The sequence below is a fragment of the Girardinichthys multiradiatus genome, chromosome Y (assembly GCF_021462225.1).
Source record: "Girardinichthys multiradiatus isolate DD_20200921_A chromosome Y, DD_fGirMul_XY1, whole genome shotgun sequence".
NCBI classification, from domain to species: Eukaryota; Metazoa; Chordata; class Actinopteri; order Cyprinodontiformes; family Goodeidae; genus Girardinichthys; species Girardinichthys multiradiatus.
This window is the reverse complement of record NC_061818.1, coordinates 18,798,752-18,823,343: the sequence shown is the minus strand read 5'-3', so window position 1 is coordinate 18,823,343 and position 24,592 is coordinate 18,798,752. Positions and strand designations below refer to the sequence as shown.

At 40.3% G+C, this 24,592-nt stretch overlaps 1 protein-coding gene across 3 annotated transcripts; it reads right to left on the bottom strand.

The window, feature by feature from the left end:
* Positions 1-396: 396 nt before the first annotated feature.
* On the bottom strand, positions 397-14,219 carry LOC124864540 (small G protein signaling modulator 3-like). Of its 3 annotated transcripts, none has more exons than XM_047359354.1 (21): positions 14,082-14,219; positions 9,587-9,665; positions 9,360-9,445; positions 8,741-8,804; positions 8,272-8,483; positions 7,970-8,077; positions 7,551-7,694; positions 7,237-7,429; positions 6,950-7,095; positions 6,515-6,748; positions 6,236-6,418; positions 5,912-6,067; positions 5,763-5,817; positions 5,627-5,676; positions 5,361-5,513; positions 5,188-5,258; positions 4,498-4,546; positions 4,232-4,317; positions 3,986-4,108; positions 2,935-2,995; positions 397-1,418 (listed from the first exon to the last, which is right to left on the bottom strand). In XM_047359354.1, exons 2-21 carry the CDS (start codon positions 9,591-9,593, stop codon positions 1,335-1,337), a joined length of 2,265 nt encoding a protein of 754 aa, XP_047215310.1. In that variant the 5' UTR covers positions 9,594-9,665; positions 14,082-14,219; the 3' UTR covers positions 397-1,334. The 3 variants fall into 3 exon arrangements, with proteins under 3 accessions (XP_047215310.1, XP_047215309.1, XP_047215311.1); XM_047359353.1 differs by having other exon boundaries at positions 13,962-14,188; XM_047359355.1 differs by lacking the exon at positions 14,082-14,219 and adding an exon at positions 13,866-13,898.
* Between the last annotated feature and the right edge of the window lie 10,373 nt (positions 14,220-24,592).

Sequence of the window (24,592 nt, the reverse complement as noted above, 5' to 3'; positions counted from 1 at the left end):
CAAACTTTCCGCTTGAATTACGGCAACTTGACAACATAATTTCTTGAGTACTTCATACGTTTTTTTTTTTATCTTTAAAACATCATTAATTAAACCAGAGACTTTTAGTTTTCACCTCAAGTTCTAATGTTCTACTGTGTGTTTAGAAATGGAAACTATCTCGGTAGAACTTGGGTTTCTAATGTTAGACTAATGTTATATACTGTTCTATGGCAACAATCATGTCACAAAGGTTTTAAAGGTGCAATAAACTTAAAAAAAAAAACAAATCAAGTTGACAATTGCTTATATATGTAGTTAGAAACAAAGTTCTCAATTTCTGTCCCTTTAGTACGATAAAGTGGTTAAAATCTGGCACATCTTGTGAAGCTTAAATAAAAATCACCAGAGAATTCATCACATATATATATTTTAATGTAACCTGTATTGACACAACACCAAAAGTCGGTACTTTGTATATATTAAATGATACAAGTGCATTTTTATTACCCTCATTAAGGTAGTAGACAGGTCATGATCATCTGAAAGGCTTTACTTGGCACGGGCAGAATGACATATTTAATGAATTTCAGAGTACTGAGGAAAGTAACATTCTTCGCAAAAATAGCTTATATCTTTACAAACTCATGATTAGGAATGTTCCTTTTTGGTCCTAAAGATGGAGGAGTTTACCGCAGGACAAAGAACTGAGGAAGATGTTAAAACATCTTGTTAAGGTGATCAGTATTCAATTCGTGCACAAAGTAGTGTTAATGAAATATTAGGGCCTACTCGTACAGATTATTCTGTACAGCAGGAATGTTTGTCTTGCAAATATTTTGTGACCTAGTGGCCAAAGCTTGAATGCTGGATACAAATAAAAAATAAAGTATGTCGCAGACCGTAGTCTGTCCACAGCAGATTACTGGGATTACTTTGGTGCTTTTAGTCTTTATGACTGGTGGGGGGGGGGGAATATGTTAAGGTAGCTATGCCGCTTTAACAAAGTGACCAGGGTAGCTGTAATCAGCAGCTGAAAAGACATGAGATACATCAAGTTGCAATCCTTAGTGCTCAAGTAGAAAGCAACTGGATACCTCCTTTAGTTTCTTTAAAGAAATCTGAACATGGTTGGAAACAACAGGCAGTTGTTCTGACTCAAATTAAAAGCCTGTTACTTCCAAGCATGTTCAGAACTGAAAAAGCCTTTTGGGTGAGATGTAAAAGGAAGAAACAAGAGAAGTCCATCTGCTCTACTGAAGCACCTAGGCTAATGTACTGGATAACTGAGAATCTACACCAGCGTAATGCCAAACTGCAGCACACAGGTTAAATCAGATGTTTTTGTTGTGTGTTCAGCCATCGATGTCCCAGCTAAAGAGGTGATGTTTCACCAGCATATCCTGCACGCCTTCCTTCAGTGGTTTCTGGTTATTCTCCTAAAAGAAAAACATTCAAAAACAAAACAATTAAAAACCGAAAAAGCAAAACAGTCTGACAAGTTACAAGAACATATTCTGCATTATTAACAGGCGTTACATGATTTAAAGGCTAAGTCTTACTGTGGCTCAGTTTGACCTTCATGTTATATAACCACAAACTTCAATCAAAGTGTTTGTAATAGACCAACATAAAGCAGTGCATATAATTGAAGTGAAAGAAAAACTATATGGTTTTCAGAGTTTTTACAGATAAAAATCTAAAAAGTATATGGTGTGCATTTGTTTTGAGACAACCCCTTGAATCAACAGTCGGAGTGCCTTTTGCTGCAATTAAAGCTACATGTCTTGGTCATGTTTCTACCAGATTTGCATAGCTAGAGATTCTCAATTGTGTTTGAACTATAACTCGGCCATCCAACGCATGAATGATTTGACTTTAAGCAAGTTGCAGCTTTTTCTTTCAAGTCTACAGCTGACTGGCTGCAAGGTGGACATCCACCCCAGTCTCAACTTTTTTACACCTTCCAAAACATGTTTTCTTCCTGGAACGTATTTGTTCCATCCATCTTCCTCTCCATTCTTATCAGATTCAATGTTCCCCGCAGCAGGATGGTGCGACCAACCTGTTTGGGTGATGTACAGAGTCACTTTTCCGCCATATCTGGCATTCTGAAAAATGGCTTCCACACGTTAGCAGTGTCTCCAGCAAATTAGTTTAAAGTTTGTGGCGGTAAAGAAAGAAAATGTGAACTGAAAGGGTAGCAATACTTTTGGTGCTGCTAGGAATATCAGTATTTGGTTATTTCCTATTGTAGTGTTTAAAATAATGAATTTAGTTTCATTAGCAACTTCTAATTTTATTTGGTCGTTAAAAGGGGAGGGAGAGAGATAAACTGCAAAATATAAGAAGGAAAAAAGTAGAGCATTAGAAATATTTTACCATGATAAATTAGGGAAAGCTGTATTAATGCCAATTCATGGTATCTGCATCTCTGAGGATGAACTGGAGGAAAATAAGTGTTGTTGATGATTGGTGACAACAATAATCATAGAGTGCACTTTATACAACATTTTGGGGTAGACTTTGCATGGTTATGAACATCTGTAGAAATTGACGTCTTTCTTCAAAACATATCAGGCTTCTCTGATAGTCGTGTTTCGTCTGGCAGATTACGCTGGTAAGGAGAAAGCTTTAGTGGCATGTGTGGTTTGGTACAAAATTCTAAGTAAAATTAAGGGAAACCTGTGGAGGTTTTGTGTCTGGAGCAGAAACCGTGAATTGGCTTCAACTAATAACTATCCTACAGTCACCACAGTCTTATACCGGTTACCTAGAGATCCCAACTAAAGAGGTGATGCTGAACCAGCTCATCCATAATGTCTGCTTTCAAAATAGCAGATTTCTGAAATAGCAGGACATCATCAAGGTTGTCTCTCCTGAATGCAACAGGCTGTTTTCATAAAAACAATGATTTTGCTGCTGTATTGTATTATGACCATTTCTTTTACGCACCACTTTCTTGTCAGGCAGCTCACTGTCTTGAGAGAGACTGAAGGCAAATTTTGACAGGACCCTGAAGACACAAAAACACATGTGGCCAGATGTTTTATTAGAGAGATCACATATTTTTTTATTCGATGGGCTTATAAAATCAAACTGAACCGAGTCCTCAATACATTTCCCTTTGAAAGATTTATTCCATAGTCCGCATTCCCTAAACAGTATTTAAAATGGTATAAAAACAGCCTCCTACAGATGGGTGCATTCGGCTACAATGCACTACGCTGCCTGCCAAGGGGGTTTAACCTGGCCCAAATGGAAACAGAAGCTAAAATAAATAGAAATAGGGGTAATACTTCATACGATATTTATTTTGGCCAGTATTACCACTGGCATAACAAATGTCAACAAGCATATTCAAGCTTATATTCCTTAGCAAATATAAAAGTTGCAGACTGAAAAGTGAAGGCAGAAGCATTAACTAATTACACCTACAGTCACTAACATTAATTGTAGCTTTTATTTATTAATTGTTGTAATAAAAACAGGAAAAGAGACAGGAAAATAATATACATTAAACTGGGACACACGTCTATAGATATTAATCAAACTTGCATTTATTCATTAACCATGGGATTTCTTGTCCATTTAAAAATTTGGACCGTGAACCAATTTTTCCTAATTCCTCATAGTTATTCCCAATCTTTAGGCCACCACAGGTGCCTTTATAAATATTTGTTTTGACCCTGACAGCTTTAAACCGACATTTTAACTCCCAGTTCATGCTCTGCCTGGATTCAGTATTAAATGCTTACAATTGAAGGTAGTATGGAATGCTTACAACTCAATGTCTTTATAAAATAAGATAAAATTAAATCAAATGTGGCATTGTGACTATTTATCTCCATTATTTATGTAAAATGCTATTATAAAGACAAACGAATCGGTATCCAATGGTTTAAATCCATGAGCATTAAATGTTAGCCGGTGGATATCTCTAAAATGAAGAACAAACCTGGGACACTATGAACATTATTGATTTGTTGTAACTTGTCTTTAATACCTGAGCTCACACTTGATCTGCACCCAACCAGGACTGCGAAGGAATGACCATGGATGATACCATTTTTCTACAGCAGCCATGCTGGAGCATAACACCTCCAACCACAGATGAAGCACCTGCTCACTGGAGACACATGCAACGTTAAGCACCAAATATTTATACATAATCATTAAATTATCTAAGTTTCATTAAACTAAATTGTGAAGACTTTTGCAACTGTGTGTGTGTGTGTGAGAGAAAACTCACTTTAGGCCAACACAAACAAGGGACCTGAATTTGACATCCATCTGAGCATGTACAGAGTCATGGCCCATGTTTATGGACTGCACTGCCTGGGAAAAGCAGACAAACGGTACTCACTTCTCCTTTAAAACATGTTGCTACAGGCTGAATTTTACAACGCAAACTTCAGTTAAGTGAAAAACTGAAAAAAAAAAAAAAGCTCTCATATGTTAAACTTAAATAAATCATCTGATCAGTCTGAGGACCTCTTCGGTCAGGTCTACACTCACTCTGTACAGCAACTCCTCTGGTGTTAGGACTTTTCCATCTTCATCTAACCTGGTAAATAACAGAGACAGTGACTGGTTACTTCCATAACCAGAGTGATGACAAACTAAACTTTTCACACACTTCTGTAACATATTACACTAAGCATCCAAAACAGGGCAGCTCCCTAAACTATGTTGCAACTGTTAATTAAGAAATACCCATAAGGAACATGGTTTTTAGGGCTACAGTACTTAGTTGACTTTAAAAAACCATCAATGTCGACATACTTAGTCAACATGTTTAAGATTTCATCCTATTAAAGTTTCTTAAAAGCTAAAGTGATGTGTGTGCAGTGTGTCTGTGCAAACTATACTCGACCGCAGTGATCTCATTTTAATCAGATTTAATCATGCTGATAATGTGAATATTTAAATGAATAAAATGTTAATGAAAACAAATCCTTTTTTTTTTTTTTTGAAGCCCACGGTGGCACTTTATACATATAAGTCACTCTTAAAGTGCAAAACGTTGTTTTTACAATATTTTATTGGTGTACATAGATTTACTTTCTATTAGTAAACAAAAATGTGGCATACTAGGTAGTACAAGTAATTTTAGTATAAATCGATAAAAAAAAAAAGTTGACAAAAAAAAAGAAATTGCGGTCCCCCTATTTTTAATTTTAAAAAATTATTGCACATTCAATTTACCTGTATGTTTTACAAAGCACCAGTCTAGAGTAGACAGAATTGAAGTCTTTCTCCACCTCCCTACTAGCTGCCTGAGGAAAAGCACAAAAGGTAGAAAAATGCATTTCTATTTTGAACCTGACAAAAGCCGTTTCATTTATGAGGCCATAATAAGAAAATAAAACAAAATCTACCTCCTCTATGAATAACCACGGATGACAGGGCCCTCCAAGTATAGAGGGTTTTTTTAGTCCGTGCTGAAAGATGGCCTTCAGAGCGGGACATAGAGTTCCTCTGACCAAGTCAGTCACTGCCTCCGTCACCGAGTCATCACCTGCTAATGAGTACTGGACACAGGCAGGTTCACCGGTCAATGCCAATATCTGCTATAACAGTCAGATTAACAGATGTCCAAAGCTGTGTAGATATTGTGCATGGACTTCCACATCTGACAACTTACCTCCTTGCTTCTTTCATCCAGAATCTCCACAAACTTGGCTGGAAACCATCCTATTGCAAAAGGGAGCAAATCATGTATGTAAAAACAAATTCATAAACAATGCAATATTTAAAGAGGAAAGAATAAAAGTACACACCTCTAAGGCCATTGAGCTCACCAACCCAACAGTGCTCATCTTTTTGTGAGATGATCTAACACAGAAAGATGAGGTGAAGTAAGAATAAGTAACAGAAGGGGACATGTTTTTATGCACAGAAAACTGCATTTTGCTTAGTGTTAACTCACAGTTATTATGTCGTTCTTCCTGAAGCCCAATTCATCATCATCATGACGTTCGAAGTCCAACAAAGCCTTTGCCCGTTTCCGTCTGTTACGAGACACCACAAGAAAGTTTTCATGATCTCGCTGGTGGCTCTCCATGGAGTAATCTGGGGTCAGGTCCTAGAGAGGAAAGAAGAGGGGAATCAAAAGTGATAGGGGGGCCTTAACGGCAGGTATTACTATACATTCAGGACCAACAAAACAGCTTAAATTGTCAGAAAATGCACATTTTCCCTAAATATCCAATAGTGAAACAGACTGGCTGTGTGGTGCAATTCTTGGACCTACAGTGCTGGAGTGCCGTGGGTCTAAACAGTGGAAGTGTTCTGCAGCACGAGCTATAGCCTCCCTTAGAGCAGCCACCAGCTCAGTCTGCTTAATGTTTTTGGATTTTAGGGCTTCAGCCTCATCTTCCCCAAACAGCAGAGAGGTCAGAGTGGATTTCCTGCGCAGGGACTGTCTCCTCACCACCTAAAGATTTACAAAAACAGGATGACCTCTCAGAAAAGCCTGATTAACACCACTGATACTCCAGCATGTCAGGGTTTCCAACAACATAAAACAAACCTTTTTGAGATTAATATTGAGTGTTGAATTGCTTCCATTGTTGAGCTGCGCCTGTTCATTAAGAATATAGGCAAGGTGCTTGTGACGATGAGCCTCCAAAGCTTCCTGGGACAGCGTCCCTGCTATCCTCATAGCCTCTCCGAGAACTGCAGGCCCATCTTTTAATTGACTTGGCAGGTCTGACAGAGTGTTAAAAATGGATGCTGAGTTCTCTGATGATACAAGCTCCTCCTCCTAAAGTCATGAAGTAAATTTTAGTAAGAATGATACCCAAAACTAAAAGGTTGTCATTAATTTGAAACATTGGTAAGAATAATTAAACTGCAAAGAGGAACTAGCTGTGGGGGTGGATCCGTACATTCTAACCAAAGAAAAAAGGATGTGTGGTGGTAATCAGACTGTTGAGAATCGAGGTTGTAGATATAGTGCCCCTACCTTAATTTTGAGCATACCCAGTGTGACCTGGAAGAGCACTATTGAGCCCTGGTAAAAGAGCAGATCCCAGATCCTTAGGAGCAGACGGATGTCCACCACACTGGCAAATGAGGTCAGGAACCAGTGCAACGTGATTAGTGACAACTCTGTGCAAGAAGGAAGATGTTGCAATGTACACCATATGCATCATACAGTCATTAAATACAACATTTAATACAAAAGATATGATAAATGTGTTACATTTTGCTACACTTACTTTTTCTAACTTTGACTATGCCAATATTTACCTATGTCATGCTCTTGAAGGAGGTGGTCCAGAGCAGGCAGGTACTGAACGATGAGCTGCCGGAGAACCCTCTGATCTGTTTGGACACCCAGCAGTGTGGAGAAGTAGGATGGAGGAAGGAGGTCCTCAATCAAAGCACACATCATCCACAGTGCATCTTCCTCCTCCAGAAAGAGCAGCAGGCAGGAAATAACCTACATAAACAGAGACGTTCATGTCAGGAAGAAGCAAAGAATAGATGGAAACGTTAGATGTGATAGTGCAAATACACAGTCAAAATGTACAGTTAGAGAAACACAGTAAGGGTGTTCTCACCATGCCAGTGCCCTGACAGTACCCAATATCTGGATAGAGCCATGCCAGCCCTCTCAGTACCCGTCTCAGTCTTGGGACTCCAACACTGTTTAGAGTACTGAAACAGGCATTGGTTGGCATTGTCCGTAACAGGTCCTTTTCTATCTGTGAGGCAAAGTTTAAAAACCACCATATTACCATTTTACAGTTTAGAAAATACCCTATTTATATTACCATTAATGTTATCTGCAATTAACTTCCCAAAGCTTTTTTTTTTTTTAAATCAACAGATAAACCAAAAAGGAAACATAAACAGTAACAGAACAGTACTCAATACTAAATAAAAGTCATCAATAAATATTTTAAGATAAATAGCAGTTTATAATTTAGGGGGATTCTCATTTAAAATAAATAAACCTATCCAGTATAGGAGATTTGACCTGTTTAGCTGAGCTGGTGTCATCATTAGAGCTGTTCTTCACAATTTCTTTGTAGGAAATCTCTGAGGTCCTCTTCTTTTGCAGTGCTCCAGACAGACGCGTCCATAACTTAATAATTGAAGAAAAATAAAGTTAAGGGTTATTTATTAGCATTTATTGGCGTTAAAACTGACATTATAAATAAAGGAGAAGCAGTTCATAGCTAAAAATGGTTTTGTATCTCTACCTTAGGTTGGTCTTTACCACTGTGTTCTAAGTTTAGCTTAATCAACAAACAAATGTTCTCTAGTGGGAATGTTTACCTGTGGCCGCATACTGTGAGGTATACCACCAAGGACCAAGGAACGCAGTCGCTCTGACCGTGGAAGGACAGCTTCAATGAGATCCCAGGTTAGGTCCCCCACTGTGTGGTTATGGGTGAACTCCAAGTGGGCTTGCCAGCGAAGCCGCTGCTGAGGATCTTCACGCTGGGGTGAGCCCTCGGTGCCCAACCTTATCTTTGGTTCCCCATCCTCTGAAAGGAGAGAAAACAATGTCCACATTGCTAGATGCAGAACAAAACATGTTTTCATCCATTAGGATGAAAAAAAAAACTGTAAAAAAGCAACTCTGAGATCACATGAATTCAGTTTGTGGACATAATGTAACACTTTTTAGCTGGGTACAAAGATTTCATTCTTCTTGACTCATAATTGGATCATTTTACCAGTGCTGTTTAAAAAGAACATAAAAAGGACAAATGTTTGTGTGTTTTATGTGTGAATATAATACCCTCAATATCTATTCTGAAGCCAAACTCATCATACTGTTGTTCCGGTTGTTCTGCAGGATCTTTCTGTAGAGACAAAACAGTGACAATTTCTTATTAGAGCATATTTCATATTGCTAACATAAGACATGATATATAACAGAAAATTACATTCTGCAACGAATAAACTACTTTTGCATTGTAAATTGTTACCATATACTATTTATAAAAAAACATATTTGCCATGAAGTAACAGTTTGGATTACTGCTTGCATTTTCGGTAGTTAATTCCTTGGTTTCTTTATAAAGAAAACCCTGAATCTGACTGAGACCTGTTCAACCAGAGCTGATTCATATGGTAGTGATGTGCTGATCTCAACAGAACTTACACAGAGCCTACAAACATATTTGTTCATCTTTTTTTTCCCACCCAAACAGCCACCATCTCTTAGCTAACAAAATTAAACTGTTTATACTAGACTTTTATATTGACTTCATCTACTAACATGAGGCAGTGTATAGCTTTTTATGTTGTCCAAACATAAATACAATGTATTTTGCGGATGTCTTATCTTGTAAGGCCATTTTGTTAATTGAGAATGTATTTATTTTTTTTAAACAACATTAAAGTCAGATTCTCACTTGATGATATTTGGCCAAAATGTCTTGTGGCCACATGGTTGGGGTGAGAGCAGAAAATGATCCGCCAGGAGCCGGGGTGTAAGTACCTAACATAGTGCGAAGAAAAAAATTTTAAATGTATGTCAATACCAGAAACATTGATCAACATAATGAAGAACAAAAGACTATTATAGACCAATGTATACTATAAATTTCTTATTTTTAAACTAAATTCAGGAAATAATTACCAGACATTTTGTTGCTTAGCTGGGGTCACCAAGAGAGACAAAGGATCATACAATGAAGGCGCATCAGGTGATGGTCAGTCTGTAGAACAGGGGAAGCAAACATAATGCAAATTAATTTCTTTTTAAATGCAAAAAGAAAAGTTGTCCAAAAAAACTGCACCATAATTATACATAAGACAAAGCATGTTGCCAAAAATCAAGAGAAAATCTGAAAAAAAAAAAAAAAAAGCTATTAAAATATGGTTGACGTCATTTCAGTTTTGACAAACCCCTAAATGCAGGTCATGCGCAGCCTCAAATCTGCTGATATCTGCTCCAACATTCCCTCCCATACTCCCATACAATTACAAATGTACAAATCTTACAAATTTAAGAAAGTCTGCATTACAACAAATGAAAGAAGGTGAAAAAAATAGAACAAAAAAAAAAAGAAAAAGATATCACTGCTTTTTTCTGTTACCAATTAAATGCTGCACTTACTCAAGGCTTATTACCTCTGATGCTATTAAAATGATTTTTGTAAGAACCTGAATTGTCTTCAAAAATGCAAATTTTTGTCCAGTATGCATCATTATTTATATATTTTCACTACTTGACTCATCACGATGGTAAGTACTAGTAAATATGTCGGAAACTTAGTAACACCAGAACCAAAGGATGTAAAACTAAAGAAAAGTCTAGAGAAAGAAAATGCACACAGTAAATACAGTGTAATAAATAATAAAGCTTTCTCTACCAAGAGTTACCACTGATGGGTGGTTGACAACAACAAACCTCATCCTTAGTCCTGTCCATCCAACACAAGCATTTTAATATTATGGAAAGATAAATCTAAGAAAAGCTATTATATAGAAATATATTAAGGGATTTTTATTGCCCTTTTGGTATTTACAAGTCTAAATGAATGTACAATCTGGCTGACATCTAGCTAGTACCAGGCTAGGGCTGCATGACAAAAAATATTCTCTCTGCTACATTCTTATTCTGCTCTCTAATTTTGCATTATTTGCTGTTATTTCAGCTTTTAACTTTGTTCTCTCTTTTCTCTTCCTAGAAGCTACACCTGGCCTGACTGTGTCTACCTGTGACACTTTCCTGGAGAGGGGCATCGTCCAAGCTTCTGCTGGCAACAACTTAATGCTCACCTTCTAGCCCTGTCTTTTAGTGTTTAACCCTATTTTTCTCCTAGACATAGCTACTGACTGAGATTTTACTGTAACTAACTGTATGTGCTCTCTCTCATACTCTAAACTTGAAAACTGGCTCAGAGTTTGTTTTTTCTTCCTAGATGAAACGACTAAAGGAGCTACATCCACTAACATTTACTTTTCCTTCCCATAGAAAGTACTCCTGGATCAGTGCTTTTTTGTTCCCTTTGTGTCTCTGCTCTGTTCTCTCAAACCCCCAGTCGGTCGTGGCAGATGGCCGCTCACACTGAGCCTGGTTCTGCTGGAGGTTTCTTCCTGTTAAAAGGGAGTTTTTCCTCTCTACTGTCTCTTCATGCTCATCCGGGAGGAGGGAATGCTGCAAGTCACTGACTGGATGCAATCTGCTGGGTTTCCTTAGATAGAAAAACTTTGTATCCAATTTGAATAAATAACTGAATCTGACTGCACTGTTCGATAGTTAGGATTAATTGGAATGTATGTACCTGACTTGAAATCTATATGATTCGACCGAATTGACTTACCCAATTTTAAACCTTTAACACAATGCAACAGGAAACAACACTCCCCAATTATTTGTACCTCTGCCTTCCTCCCTCCCTGTTGGACGGAGTAAGGGTTATGGTTATGGTTGAGGTGCAAACACATCCTCCATTTCTGCTACCTGTATGACCCCTTCTCTTTTCCAATGATTATAATCCGTCTGACAGAGAGACACCCCCAATCCTTGTGGTTTTTAGTATAACAATGGCCACCAGTGGGTTCTAGAAGGAAAAACTTTATCAGTTTATTATTTTACTTAGTACCCCTACACATAGCCCATTCTAAAATGTCCAAACTCTAACACTCAGTAGTTTAATCTAACCTCCCCAACAACCCTATACCATTCCAAACCCTTTGTGAAGTACCTTGAGACGACATGTGTTGTGAATTGGTGCTATATAAATAAAACTGAATTGAAAATCTTGTGATAGCGATACGATGACATTTGTTGCAAAATATGGCCGTCTCTTCTTATACCCCCTTACCTTTATGTCTTCTGTGAGCATCTGGTGCCCTGAAACTCTGTCTGTCTAGCTATATATTACATTAGTATGCAGAATGCAAGTTCGTAACACTTAGAATATATTAGTCAACAATTACTGCACTCCTAACACCCCTATGCTACATGAATTTTCCACACACTGATATTGCAATGACGATATATTTCAATATATTGCACAGTCTTAACTAGGGACATGTATGTAGATGCAAAGAGCACCTGATAAGAGTTTAAACTGTCCGAACCAACAACCCAGTGATTTTAATTCTGCCGTCAGTGGCTACGTCCCCATACAGCCATGCACACACAGCTTATTTCAACTAATCACAAATAACATGCCTGGGTTTAGAGAGCAGCAGCAGAAACAATGCAGGTTTAACACAGCTTTAGAGTATATAAACGTTAGGACAAAAAAGTAAAACATTTGAGAAACGTTCGGAATATGTTGCCAAAATAAAAGATTGCATTCCAAATAAATAATCATCAGCTATTGACAATGACAGCCGGTACTAGGCATGAAAGTGCTGGAATGTCCAGAGTTTTATCCTGCTACATGGAGCAGAATAACCTAGTGCTGCCACTCCCCCACCTGCTTCTGCACGGTGCTGGTCAGCTAGCTGAAGGAAATCTCCTACCTATCCCTTGCTACAGGTGGCATGTTAAGACATGAACTGCAGGCTGGCTAGCTGAGCAGATAACCTCACCTACTAACTGCTGCCGGCTAATAGATGCAGTAGACATACTCCCAATGTCACTCTTTGAAGAGCAGAATGGCAAAAACGAACACAATTTTCCAAAATGATCATGTAATAACCACTCCATTTAGGTGTCTAGTTATTCTTTGTACCAAAACCAAATAAACAATAACTAAATGGTATAGATAACTGAAATATGTTATTAGGACTACAGCTATTGATTACTGTATTAATTAGATCAATCTTACCTGATACTCTTAAACAAGCATACCTCAGTAAACGTTGTGAACTTAAACATTTAAGGCACATTTAAATGCAAAATATGTAAAAAAAAAAAAAAAAAACTCAGTGCTCAAAACATGGCATTTTAATAATAAAGTCTAAAGCCCTACATGTAATACTATTTCAACAGCAGTGGGATTAATGAGATAGCAGTGAGATAACTGATATGCTTGTTTTTTAAATAAAAGCAATTAGGTGATACAATTATTCCCTAAATTTTAGTTCAAGTACTGTTACCATAAAACTTTGGTATTTTCAGCAGATGTACCTATAGTATATATTAGGTTCCACAAGAAAGCTTTAAAGAGACGTTTATCAGTGATCTTCAGCTCTATTCTCCCTTTTGTATGTTTGTATGGTAGGTTTGGACTGGAAGTTCAGAGGGTTCCTCAACAAACATCCCAGTTTGTATAGGTGTGGTTATACTCACCTATGTTTGCAGATAGTGGTCAAACAATACCAACAGCAATGACCAACATCCTGGTTTTCAGACACGATAAAAACTGAACCGTAACTTTTAACAGCAGTACTGTCAGCTCATGTTGATCAAAGAGTTTGTGTTGCCCTGAAACCATGCCCAGCAAACCACCACCACGTTTCCGCGCACCACCTTCAGCTGTTCCTAACACTAACCCAAACACTAGTGACTCATTTTTCCTCATAAAGAGACGTGTCACAAAACATGTCTGTGTGCCATTTCCTCAAGATCGTGGATAAATGAAGCGCATAGTGAAGTCACTCACTTACAGAAAGCTGCGATTTCAGTCCACTATAGGTTAAGTTCAGTATAGCTACTAATAATTCCTGCAAAAATAATTTTACAAAAAGGGCATCTACAATTAAAGCGCTTATAGACAGAGAAGCCACATACGACATACAGATGAAAAAGTGACAATACAAAATAACATTATTCTGTAGTTTTCATGTAGTCGTCAGAGGATAAATTACAGTTACTGACGTCACGATAAGTCTACTACATTGCTCTATGCAACATATTTAATCCACGCTGACATTTGTCCACTGATGAAAAAGACAAAAAATGTGCGCTTTCCCCTCGATAACACTCCAAACATTTCAGAGAATGACGTTCTTACCTTCTCTCTGACGCTTCAGCTGCTAACCATACATGCTACATTTAGCCGTTAGCTAATAGTTGCACACAACAGTAACAGCCGCTTCACGTTACATACCGTGATATTGTCATGGTGAAAAGACAGGGATACGGGTTAAGTTTAAAATACGTTCTGACGTCGAATATGGAAAACACCATATCACTCGCTTCTCATTAATGATATATCTGCGTTGTGCACCTGCCAAAGGCGAAGTGTATCTCCTGTGTGTTCCTACACCCGGAGGGTTTTCCCTGTTCTACATCCCGGAGCTACATCTTTCAGTGCAAAATATCCTTCCGCGACGACGACTGGGTGACGATGGCGCTGCTGTGTTCCACTCATTATGTATGGACACGCCCCTCATTCATGCCTGCGCTCGGAAAGCAGCAAGTCACGACCTAGAGCAGAACTACATGACAGACATTGAGAGTCTGAAAATCGTGGAAGGTGTTTTGCGGCGTTTTGTTTAATTTTAAAAAATCTTTTCTAGAATGAAAATAGTTCCGCTTGATTTATTTAAAAAGAAAAACACTCACACAAATAAACAAGACAAAACAAAATCTGTACATGTTTACTCTGGCATTAGTTCTGTCTCACCCCGTTGGGTGGTAAAAAGAGAAAAACAATAAAAATCCTCATATTTTTCCTCCATTTGTTCTGAAAACCTTGTTAAAGGTGCAGAATTAAATAGCCAAAAAAGACAAAAAAATATTTATATTTTTCTCTATATATTTAGTAGTGACGTTTGTCTAATTAATTATACAGGTCCTTCTCAAAAAATTAGCATATTGTGATAAAGTTAATTATTTTCCATAATGTAATGATGAAAATTTAACATTCATATATTTTAGATTCATTGCACACTAACTGAAATATTTCAGGTCTTTCATTGTCTTAATATGGATGATTTTGGCATATAGCTCATGAAAACCCAAAATTCCTATCTCACAAAATTAGCATATTTCATCCGACCAATAAAAGAAAAGTGTTTTTAATACAAAAAACGTCAACCTTCAAATAATCATGTACAGTTATGCACTCAATACTTGGTCGGGAATCCTTTGGCAGAAATGACTGCTTCAATGCGGCGTGGCATGGAGGCAATCAGCCTGTGGCACTGCTGAGGTCTTATGGAGGCCCAGGATGCTTCGATAGTGGCCTTTAGCTCATCCAGAGTGTTGGGTCTTGAGTCTCTCAACGTTATCTTCACAATATCCCACAGATTCTCTATGGGGTTCAGGTCAGGAGAGTTGGCAGGCCAATTGAGCACAGGGATACCATGGTCAGTAAACCATTTACCAGTGGTTTTGGCACTGTGAGCAGGTGCCAGGTCGTGCTGAAAAATGAAATCTTCATCTCCATAAAGCTTTTCAGCAGATGGAAGCATGAAGTGCTCCAAAATCTCCTGATAGCTAGCTGCATTGACCCTGCCCTTGATAAAACACAGTGGACCAACACCAGCAGCTGACACAGCACCCCAGACCATCACTGACTGTGGGTACTTGACACTGGACTTCTGGCATTTTGGCATTTCCTTCTCACCAGTCTTCCTCCAGACTCTGGCACCTTGATTTCCGAATGACATGCAGAATTTGCTTTCATCCGAAAAAAGTACTTTGGACCACTGAGCAACAGTCCAGTGCTGCTTCTCTGTAGCCCAGGTCTGGGGAATGCGGCACCTGTAGCCCATTTCCTGCACACGCCTGTGCACGGTGGCTCTGGATGTTTCTACTCCAGACTCAGTCCACTGCTTCCGCAGGTCCCCCAAGGTCTGGGGGCCCTTTTCCACAATCTTCCTCAAGGTCCGGTCACCTCTTCTCGTTGTGCAGCGTTTTCTGCCACACTTTTTCCTTCCTACAGACTTCCCACTGAGGTGCCTTGATACAGCACTCTGGGAACAGCCTATTCGTTCAGAAATGTCTTTCTGTGTCTTACCCTCTTGCTTGAGGGTGTCAATAGTGGCCTTCTGGACAGCAGTCAGGTCGGCAGTCTTACCCATGATTGGGGTTTTGAGTGATGAACCAGGCTGGGAGTTTTAAAGGCCTCAGGAATCTTTTGCAGGTGTTTAGAGTTAACTCGTTGATTCAGATGATTAGGTTCATAGCTCGTTTAGAGACCCTTTTAATGATATGCTAATTTTGTGAGATAGGAATTTTGGGTTTTCATGAGCTGTATGCCAAAATCATCCGTATTAAGACAATAAAAGACCTGAAATATTTCAGTTAGTGTGCAATGAATCTAAAATATATGAATGTTAAATTTTCATCATGACATTATGGAAAATAATGAACTTTATCACAATATGCTAATATTTTGAGAAGGACCTGTGGTCATTATTAATAGTATAACCACTGATGATTTACACTGATGTAATTCAATTTGGTGCCACTTGGCCTCTTTAGCCCAGTAATACACAATTATTGTGCTATTGTGTTCTTGAAACCCAACATGATCAAATCAAGTGGCATCTAACACCTGATAAATTTTTTTTTAAAATAATAAAATAAAATATATATTTGGCAAGAGAGCCACTTGTTTTACCTATATTTGTGTTGTCAGTCAGTCATTTTCTATACCGCTTCTTCCATAGTGGGTCATGGGGAAGCTGGTGCCTATCTCCAGCAGTCTATGGGCGGGAGGCCTACACCCTGGATAGGTCGCCTGGACAGGGTGAGGAGAGGTCGACACGACAGTCCATCACAGGTATTGTGTTGTCTTTATTGCATTTTTAATTGTGATTTATTTATTTAAAACCTCTGAAGCCAAAACCCGTTGGTCTGTTAATAAAGTCTGTGCCAAGGACTTCAAGTTTCCCTGAAGTTTTAATATTACCTATTGTAATTTATTGAAAATTCACAGTTTAATATTATTGTGAACAAAAGTGAATCTTTGGAAAATTTAAGTATGTCTCCCCTGCAATACAGATCATGCTATCTATGATTTGAGAAAACTAACTACCCCCTCAGATTGGTATTTTTCTTTCAATATTTTTCAGTTAAAATTGAATAAAGCATTTGCCAATTTGCACAAGGACAAGCACAAACGTCTTTGACCTCGATTCATGTTGTATAAAATACACAGCTTAGCATAATATTTTGACCACTGAAAGCAGGCATATAAAACACAGTTTATGTTATTAAATGGACAGTTGGCAGTATGTGGGCAGTTTTCATATGTTGGGTGATATGAATCACTTTGACATAGGCCAAATGGTGATAGCTGAGTCATAGGATTGCTAGTTTTATTATACTATCATAAAGGAACAATTATTGGCAAAAACAGCCATTGACATGCAGTTGTCTTATGCACAAATCTAGATTTTTTTTTGTAATCAAATTGCTTAAAAAAAACTCTTGTAAAAAACCAGACAGTGTGGCAAGTGACAGTTTTATTGAAAAGTCTAAGGTGCCTGTGCCCACCTTCTAAGGTGAAAAAATATACCAAAATTTTAAATACCTTACTGCTTGTATGTACAGGGGTTGGACAATGAAACTGAAACACCTGTCATTTTAGTGTGGGAGGTTTCATGGCTAAATTGGACCAGCCTGGTAGCCAGTCTTCATTGATTGTACATTGCACCAGTAAGAGCAGAGTGTGAAGACCTGCTAACGTGCAGGTCGCACAGCGCATGCTCGCCGACCAGATACTGAGTGTGGAGCGGACCAATCCGGACTCCTTAGTAATCTTCGTTGGCGACTTTAACAAAGGTAATCTGACCCACGAACTCCCCAAATATAGACAGTTTATAAAATGTCCGACCAGAGAGGACAACATTCTGGATCACTGTTACACCACCATCAGAGACGCTTATCACGCCGTCCCACGTGCTGCACTGGGCCAATCCGACCACATCATGGTCCACCTGATTCCTGCATACAGGCAGAAACTAAAGCTCTGCAAACCTGTTGTGAGGACGACAAGGAAGTGGAGCAGTGAGGCTGTGGAGAATCTCCAGGCGTGTTTAGGCTGTACAGACTGGGATGTGTTCAGGACTACTACCAACAGTCTGGACGAGTACACAGAGGCTGTGACTTCCTACATCAGCTTCTGTGAGGACAGCTGTGTACCATCATACACCAGGGTGAGTTACAACAACGACAAACCCTGGTTCACAGCTAAACTCAGAAGGTTAAGACTGGATAAGAAAAAGGCCTTCAGGAGTGGGGACAAAGACATATACAGAGAGGCAAAGTACAAGTTTGGCAAGGCAGTGAAAGAGGCCAAACGACTGTACTCTGAGAAGCTCCAAAACCAGTTCTCAGCCAACGACTCTGCGTCTGTCTAGAAAGGGCTCAAGCAAATCACCAACTACAAGCCGAAAGCCCCCCACTCCATCAACGACCGACGCCTCGCCAACGACCTGAACGAGTTCTACTGCCGCTTTGAAAGACAAAGGGACAGTCCTGCAACCATCTCCCACGACGCCCCCCAACAGCTGCAGCCACAATCCACCACCCCCATCTCTCCAACCTCAAGAGGGGCCTTGGCACCTCCAACCCCCACCCTGAAGTTCCCCCCCACCAGCCCCCTACCCACGCCGAGGACGGCTCTTTCCATCCAGGAGAGGGACGTCAACAAACTCTTCAGGAGACAGAACCCCCGGAAAGCTGCTGGTCCAGATTCTGTCTCACCAGCCAGCCTGAAGCACTGCGCTGATCAGCTGTCTCCAGTCTTCACAGACATTTTTAACACCTCACTGGAGACATGTCATGTGCCAGCCTGCTTCAAGTCCTCCACCATCGTCCCTGTTCCCAAGAAGCCAAGGACCACAGGGCTTAATAATGACTTCAGACCCGTCGCCCTCACCTCTGTGGTGATGAAGTCCTTTGAGCGCCTTGTGCTCTCACACCTAAAAGACATCACCGACCCCCTCCTTGACCCCCTGCAGTTTGCCTACAGAGCCAACAGGTCTGTAGATGATGCAGTCAACCTAGCCCTTCACTTCATCCTCCGGCACCTGGACTCCACAGGAACCTACGCCAGGATCCTGTTTGTGGATTTCAGCTCTGCCTTCAACACCATCGTCCCAGTTCTGCTACAGGAGAAGCTCTCCCAGCTGAGTGTGCCCGACTCCACCTGCAGGTGGATCACTGACTTCCTGTCTGACAGGAAGCAGCGCGTGAGGCTGGGGAAGCACGTCTCTGACTCCCTGACCATCAGCACCGGTTCCCCCCAAGGCTGTGTTCTCTCTCCTCTGCTCTTCTCCCTGTACACCAACAGCTGCACCTCCAGTCATCAGTCTGTCAAGCTTCTGAAGTTTGCGGACGACACCACCCTGATCGGACTCATCTCTGATGGTGATGAGTCTGCGTACAGATGGGAGGTGGACCATCTGTTGGACTGGTGCAGCCAGAACAACCTTGAGCTCAACGCTCTAAAGACAGTGGAGATGGTTGTGAACTTCAGGCAGAACCCAGCCCCACCTGCCCCCATCACCCTCTGTGACTCCACAATTGACACTGTGGAATCTTTCCGCTTCCTGGGAACCATCATCTCCCAGGATCTCAAGTGGGAGCCAAACATCAGCTCCCTCATCAAGAAAGCCCAGCAGAGGATGTTCTTCCTGCGGCAGCTGAAGAAATTCAACCTGCCAAAGACTATGATGGTGCACTTCTACACAGCCATCATTGAGTCCATCCTCACCTCCTCCATCACCATCTGGTACGCCGCTGCTACAGCCAAGGATAAGGGCAGGCTGCAGCGTGTCATTCGGTCTGCTGAGAAGGTGATTGGCTGCAGTCTACTGTCGCTCCAGGAACTGTACACCTCCAGGACCCTGAAGCGGGCAGGGAAGATTCTGGCTGATCCCTCCCACCCCGGCACAGACTCTTTGAGACTCTCCCCTCTGGCAGGAGGCTGCGGTCCATCCGGACCAAAACCTCACGCCACAAGAACAGTTTTTTCCCATCTGCCACCAGCCTGGTTAACAAAGCCCGGAAACCACCCTGACACTGTCCCTTTCCCACACACCCCCCCTTTTTTTGCTGACAGGACACTTGTAACTTGTAACTCTATGTGTTACATTAACGCTCAGCTTGGACTCCTGCTTTACTTGCACTGCTTTACTTGCACAATGATCACCTGCACTGTTGTATTGCTCTTGCATCTTATACTGCTCTATATTTACTCTCACTCACTTAAAACTGTGCACATATATTTATATTATATTGTAGATATGTTTATACTGTTTAATTTGTACTGTATTGCACCGACTACGCCAAAACAAATTCCTTGTATGTCCAAAAACGTACTTGGCAATAAAGCTTTTCTGATTCTGATTCTGATTCTGATTCTGATTCTGATTCTGATTCTGAAGGTTCAATTAGCAGGGTAAGAGCACAGTTTTGCTCAAAATATTGAAATGCACACAACATTATGGGTGACATACCAGAGTTCAAAAGAGGACAAATTGTTGGTGCACGTCTTGCTGGCGCATCTGTGACCAAGACAGCAAGTCTTTGTGATGTATCAAGAGCCACGGTATCCAGGGTAATGTCAGCATACCACCAAGAAGGACGAACCACATCCAACAGGGTTAACTGTGGACGCAAGAGGAAGCTGTCTGAAAGGGATGTTCGGGTGCTAACCCGGATTGTATCCGAAAAACATAAAATCACGGCTGCCCAAATCAAGGCAGAATTAAATGTGCACCTCAACTCTCCTGTTTCCACCAGAACTGTCCGTCGGGAGCTCCACAGGGTCAATATACACGGCCGGGCTGCTATAGCCAAACCTTTGGTCACTCATGCCAATGCCAAACGTCGGTTTCAATGGTGCAAGGAGCGCAAATCTTGGGCTGTGGACAATGTGAAACATGTATTGTTCTCTCATGAGTCCACCTTTACTGTTTTCCCCACATCCGGGAGAGTTACGGTGTGGAGAAGCCCCAAAGAAGCGTACCACCCAGACTGTTGCAGGCCCAGAGTGAAGCATGGGGGTGGATCAGTGATGGTTTTGGCAGCCATATCATGGCATTCCCTCGGCCCAATACTTGTACTAGATGGGCGCTTCACTGCCAAGGACTACCGAACCATTCTTGAGGACCATGTGCATCCAATGGTTCAAACATTGTATCCTGAAGGCGGTGCCGTGTATCAGGATGACAATGCACCAATACACACAGCAAGACTGGTGAAAGATTGGTTTGATGAACATGAAAGTGAAGTTGAACATCTCCCATGGCCTGCACAGTCACCAGATCTAAATATTATTGAGCCACTTTGGGGTGTTTTGGAGGAGCGAGTCAGGAAACGTTTTCCTCCACCAGTATCACGTAGTGACCTGGCCACTATCCTGCAAGAAGAATGGCTTAAAATCCCTCTGACCACTGTGCAGGACTTGTATATGTCATTCCCAAGACGAATTGACGCTGTATTGGCCGCAAAAGGAGGCCCTACACCATACTAATAAATTATTGTGGTCTAAAACCAGGTGTTTCAGTTTCATTGTCCAACCTCTGTACATGTAACCACATGTTGCAAGTCATGGCACTTGCACAACATGTTACCCCTCAGCTCCTGCTGCTTTCTCTTCTCTTGTGTTGTGTTTTTTCCCACTGACATCTGCTCATTCAAAGGTTCTTCTTGGTTCTTAAAAATAATTTCATTTTTACTGTCTCATCAGTCTCTCTGTTACTCAAACTGCTTTGCCTTCTACTTCTGAGTGCTGACACATCAGTATGGCAGTCCTCTCTTTTTAAACCGCCTGCCCAGCCTGCATGCTTGTCTGCCGCACCATGCCAGAGTGACTCACATTATTAAAGATGCTGAAGCCATCAACCTTGCCTGCAGTTTGCTGCCCAGTGGTCCAAGCAGTTCATTCACCTGAAATGTCACAACAGTCTGGGTGTGGCTCTATCATCTTTTGTCATGTCTTTCCTCCTGCTCTACTTTTTTAAGGTGCTCACCTGTGTTAGAATTATGTGTGGTGTCAAGGAAGACCAGAATCTTGCACTGCAGTTAGCATGACGTCAGACAGAGCCAGATAAAACTGGAGGGAGAGAGAGAAATGCCATGGGAGTAGAAATTGACAGACACTGGGGAAAATAACGGGGGATAATAGATTTGGGATAGAAGGAAAAAAGGCACAGTTGGCTGATAGAAAATATAAAAATAAATAACGAGACAGAAATCATCACCATCAAGATTCTTGCTACAGTTTATGAATGATTGTCTGCAGTAGAAGGAAATGCAATGCAAATACATAGGTGATGTATACAAATGGAACAGGCAAAAAAACAGCATAAGAAGAGGAAATTTCTCAGAATACTTTCCACAGACCAAAACCAAAAAAAAAGAATTCTGCCTTTGGTCAGGATTTCAGTCAAAACAGAAGCATGCAGAGATACAAGAATATATGCATTATCAGCCCATTCTCTGGATCAAAGAACAATTTATCTTTTTGTAACAAGATGAATCAGCAAGTTGCATCAGATAAAGAGGAAACTAGAGACATCAAAGATCACTTCTTCACATCACTTCAATTTGCTGCAGTCTTGCAGTTACTTTTGAAGACAGAAGATAGCAGTGTTGCGTTGCACCACAGCACAAAGAAGCACTGACGTCAAAAAAGAGCCACATTTGAATAGATAAAAAAAGGGAATATGTTTACATAAACATTCCTATTATTTTCTCTGAGATATTCAATAATCACAACAGGCTTGCCACTTTCTATGTTGTATCTCTGTACTTATAATATTTTATTTGCATATTGCAGTTTGCAGCTTGAGCTTACATGACACCATGAAAACACATGAATTAATCTGCACATCTCTGCTGTCATGTCGGAGTTTCGGGGCTGCCACTGAGTACAGTGCAGCAGTTTATGTAACTTGCATGATGTGGCCTTTGCCTTTGACATGTTTTATTTCATCTATGCAAATAATCTCAGACTGGACCAAGCAAGGCTTAGATCAGAGGTCTCCCACACAGCTGTTTCCTCCTAGTCTCAAGGGGTTTTTCTTGGGACGAGAAAGATTGCAGTTAAAGGGTAAGGGGCTTCTGTGGCTACACATTGAAATGGGAAATAATTTATCTCGTAATTTCTCTCGGGTGCTGAAATGGAAGTGGTATTTATGAGTTTTAAGTCCGTAATGTTTGTAAAATGAAGCTTACACACAAGGGGAATTTCAGATAGATCATGTTTCAAACTCAAATACAAAGATATACAATAATATAAACATTTTAACTACTCTCTCCTTTTCAATTTATTGTTATTTATTGCAAACAAAATAGCATGTCATAAAACAAGACATGGTTTTATCCAGGATCCATAACACTACATTAAAAAAATTATTAAATAGATAAAAACAGATAGATAAAACACATACAAATAAAGCACTTACATCCAGTTAAATAATTTAAAGTTAATCTATTTCAATACTTCAGTAACAAATAAAGTGAAACTCAAAGTATATATTTTCATTGCAAACATAGGAATATATTTTTGTTAATTTAGATGATTATTGGTCCCAAAATGCAATATCACAGAACATTAGACCATTTGAAAACTAAACATTAAAAAATACAATTTGTATTTCAGCCAGAAAAGGTCTGTATTAAAGGAGCTGGTTTTTCACAAATCGGTGTATGCAAGCGTAATAAATGGAAAGTTAAGTGGAGAGAAAAAGTGTGGTAGAAAATTATGCACAACCAAAAGTGATAAGAGCCACACAGACCAAAGTACAGACCAAAAGTTTGGTCACTCCTTCTCATTCAAAGAGTTTTCTTTATTTTCATGACTATGAATATTGTAGCTTCACAATGAAGGCATCAAAACTATGAATTAACACATGTGGAATTATATACTGAACAAAAAAGTGTGAAACAACTGAAAATATGTCTTATATTCTAGGTTCTTCAAAGTAGCCATCTTTTGCTTTGATTACTGCTACGCACACTCTTGGCATTCTGTTGAGCTTCAAGAGGTAGTCACCTGAAATGGTTTTCCAACAGTCTTTCCCAGAGATGCTTAGCACTTGTTGGCCCTTTTGCCTTCACTCTGCGGTCCAGCTCACCCCAAACCATCTCAATTGGGTTCAGGTCCGGTGACTGTGGAGGCCTGGTCATCTGGCGCAGCACCGCATCACTCTCTTTCTTGGTTAAATAGCCCTTACACAGCCTGGAGGTGTGTTTGGGGTCATTGTCCTGTTGAAAAATAAATGATGGTCCAACTAAACACAAACCGGATGGAATAGCATGCCGCTGCAAGATGCTGTGGTAGCCATGCTGGTTCAATATGCCTTCAATTTTGAATAAATTCCCAACAGTGTCACCAGCAAAGCGCCCCCACACCATCACACCTCCTCCTCCATGCTTCACGGTGGGAACCAGGCATGTAGAGTCCATCCGTTCACCTCTTCTGTGCCGCACAAAGACACGGTGGTTGGAACCAAAGATCTCAAACTTGGACTCATCAGACCAAAGCACAGCTTTCCACTGGTCTAATGTCCATTGCAAACAAGTCTCTTCTGCTTGTTGCCTGTCCTCAGCAGGGGTTTCCTAGCAGCTATTTTACCATGAAGGCCTGATTCACACGGTCTCCTCTCTAGAACAGTTGTTCTAGAGATGTGTCTGCTGCTAGAACTCTGTGTGGCATTGACCTGTTCTCTAATCTGAGCTGCTGTTAACCTGCGATTTCTGAGGCTGGTGACTCGGATGACCTTATTGGCCGCAGCAGAGGTGACTCTTGGTCTTCCTTTCCTGGGGCGG

Excerpts from the sequence above, each read along its gene's own strand:
- LOC124864540 (XM_047359354.1), bottom strand. Across the intron at positions 8,805-9,359 it reads TTTTGGCCAAATATCATCAA|AAAGATCCTGCAGAACAACC; the intron begins GTGAGAATCTGA and ends TTGTCTCTACAG. Across the intron at positions 2,996-3,985 it reads CAGATCAAGTGTGAGCTCAG|GGTCCTGTCAAAATTTGCCT; the intron begins GTATTAAAGACA and ends TTGTGTCTTCAG.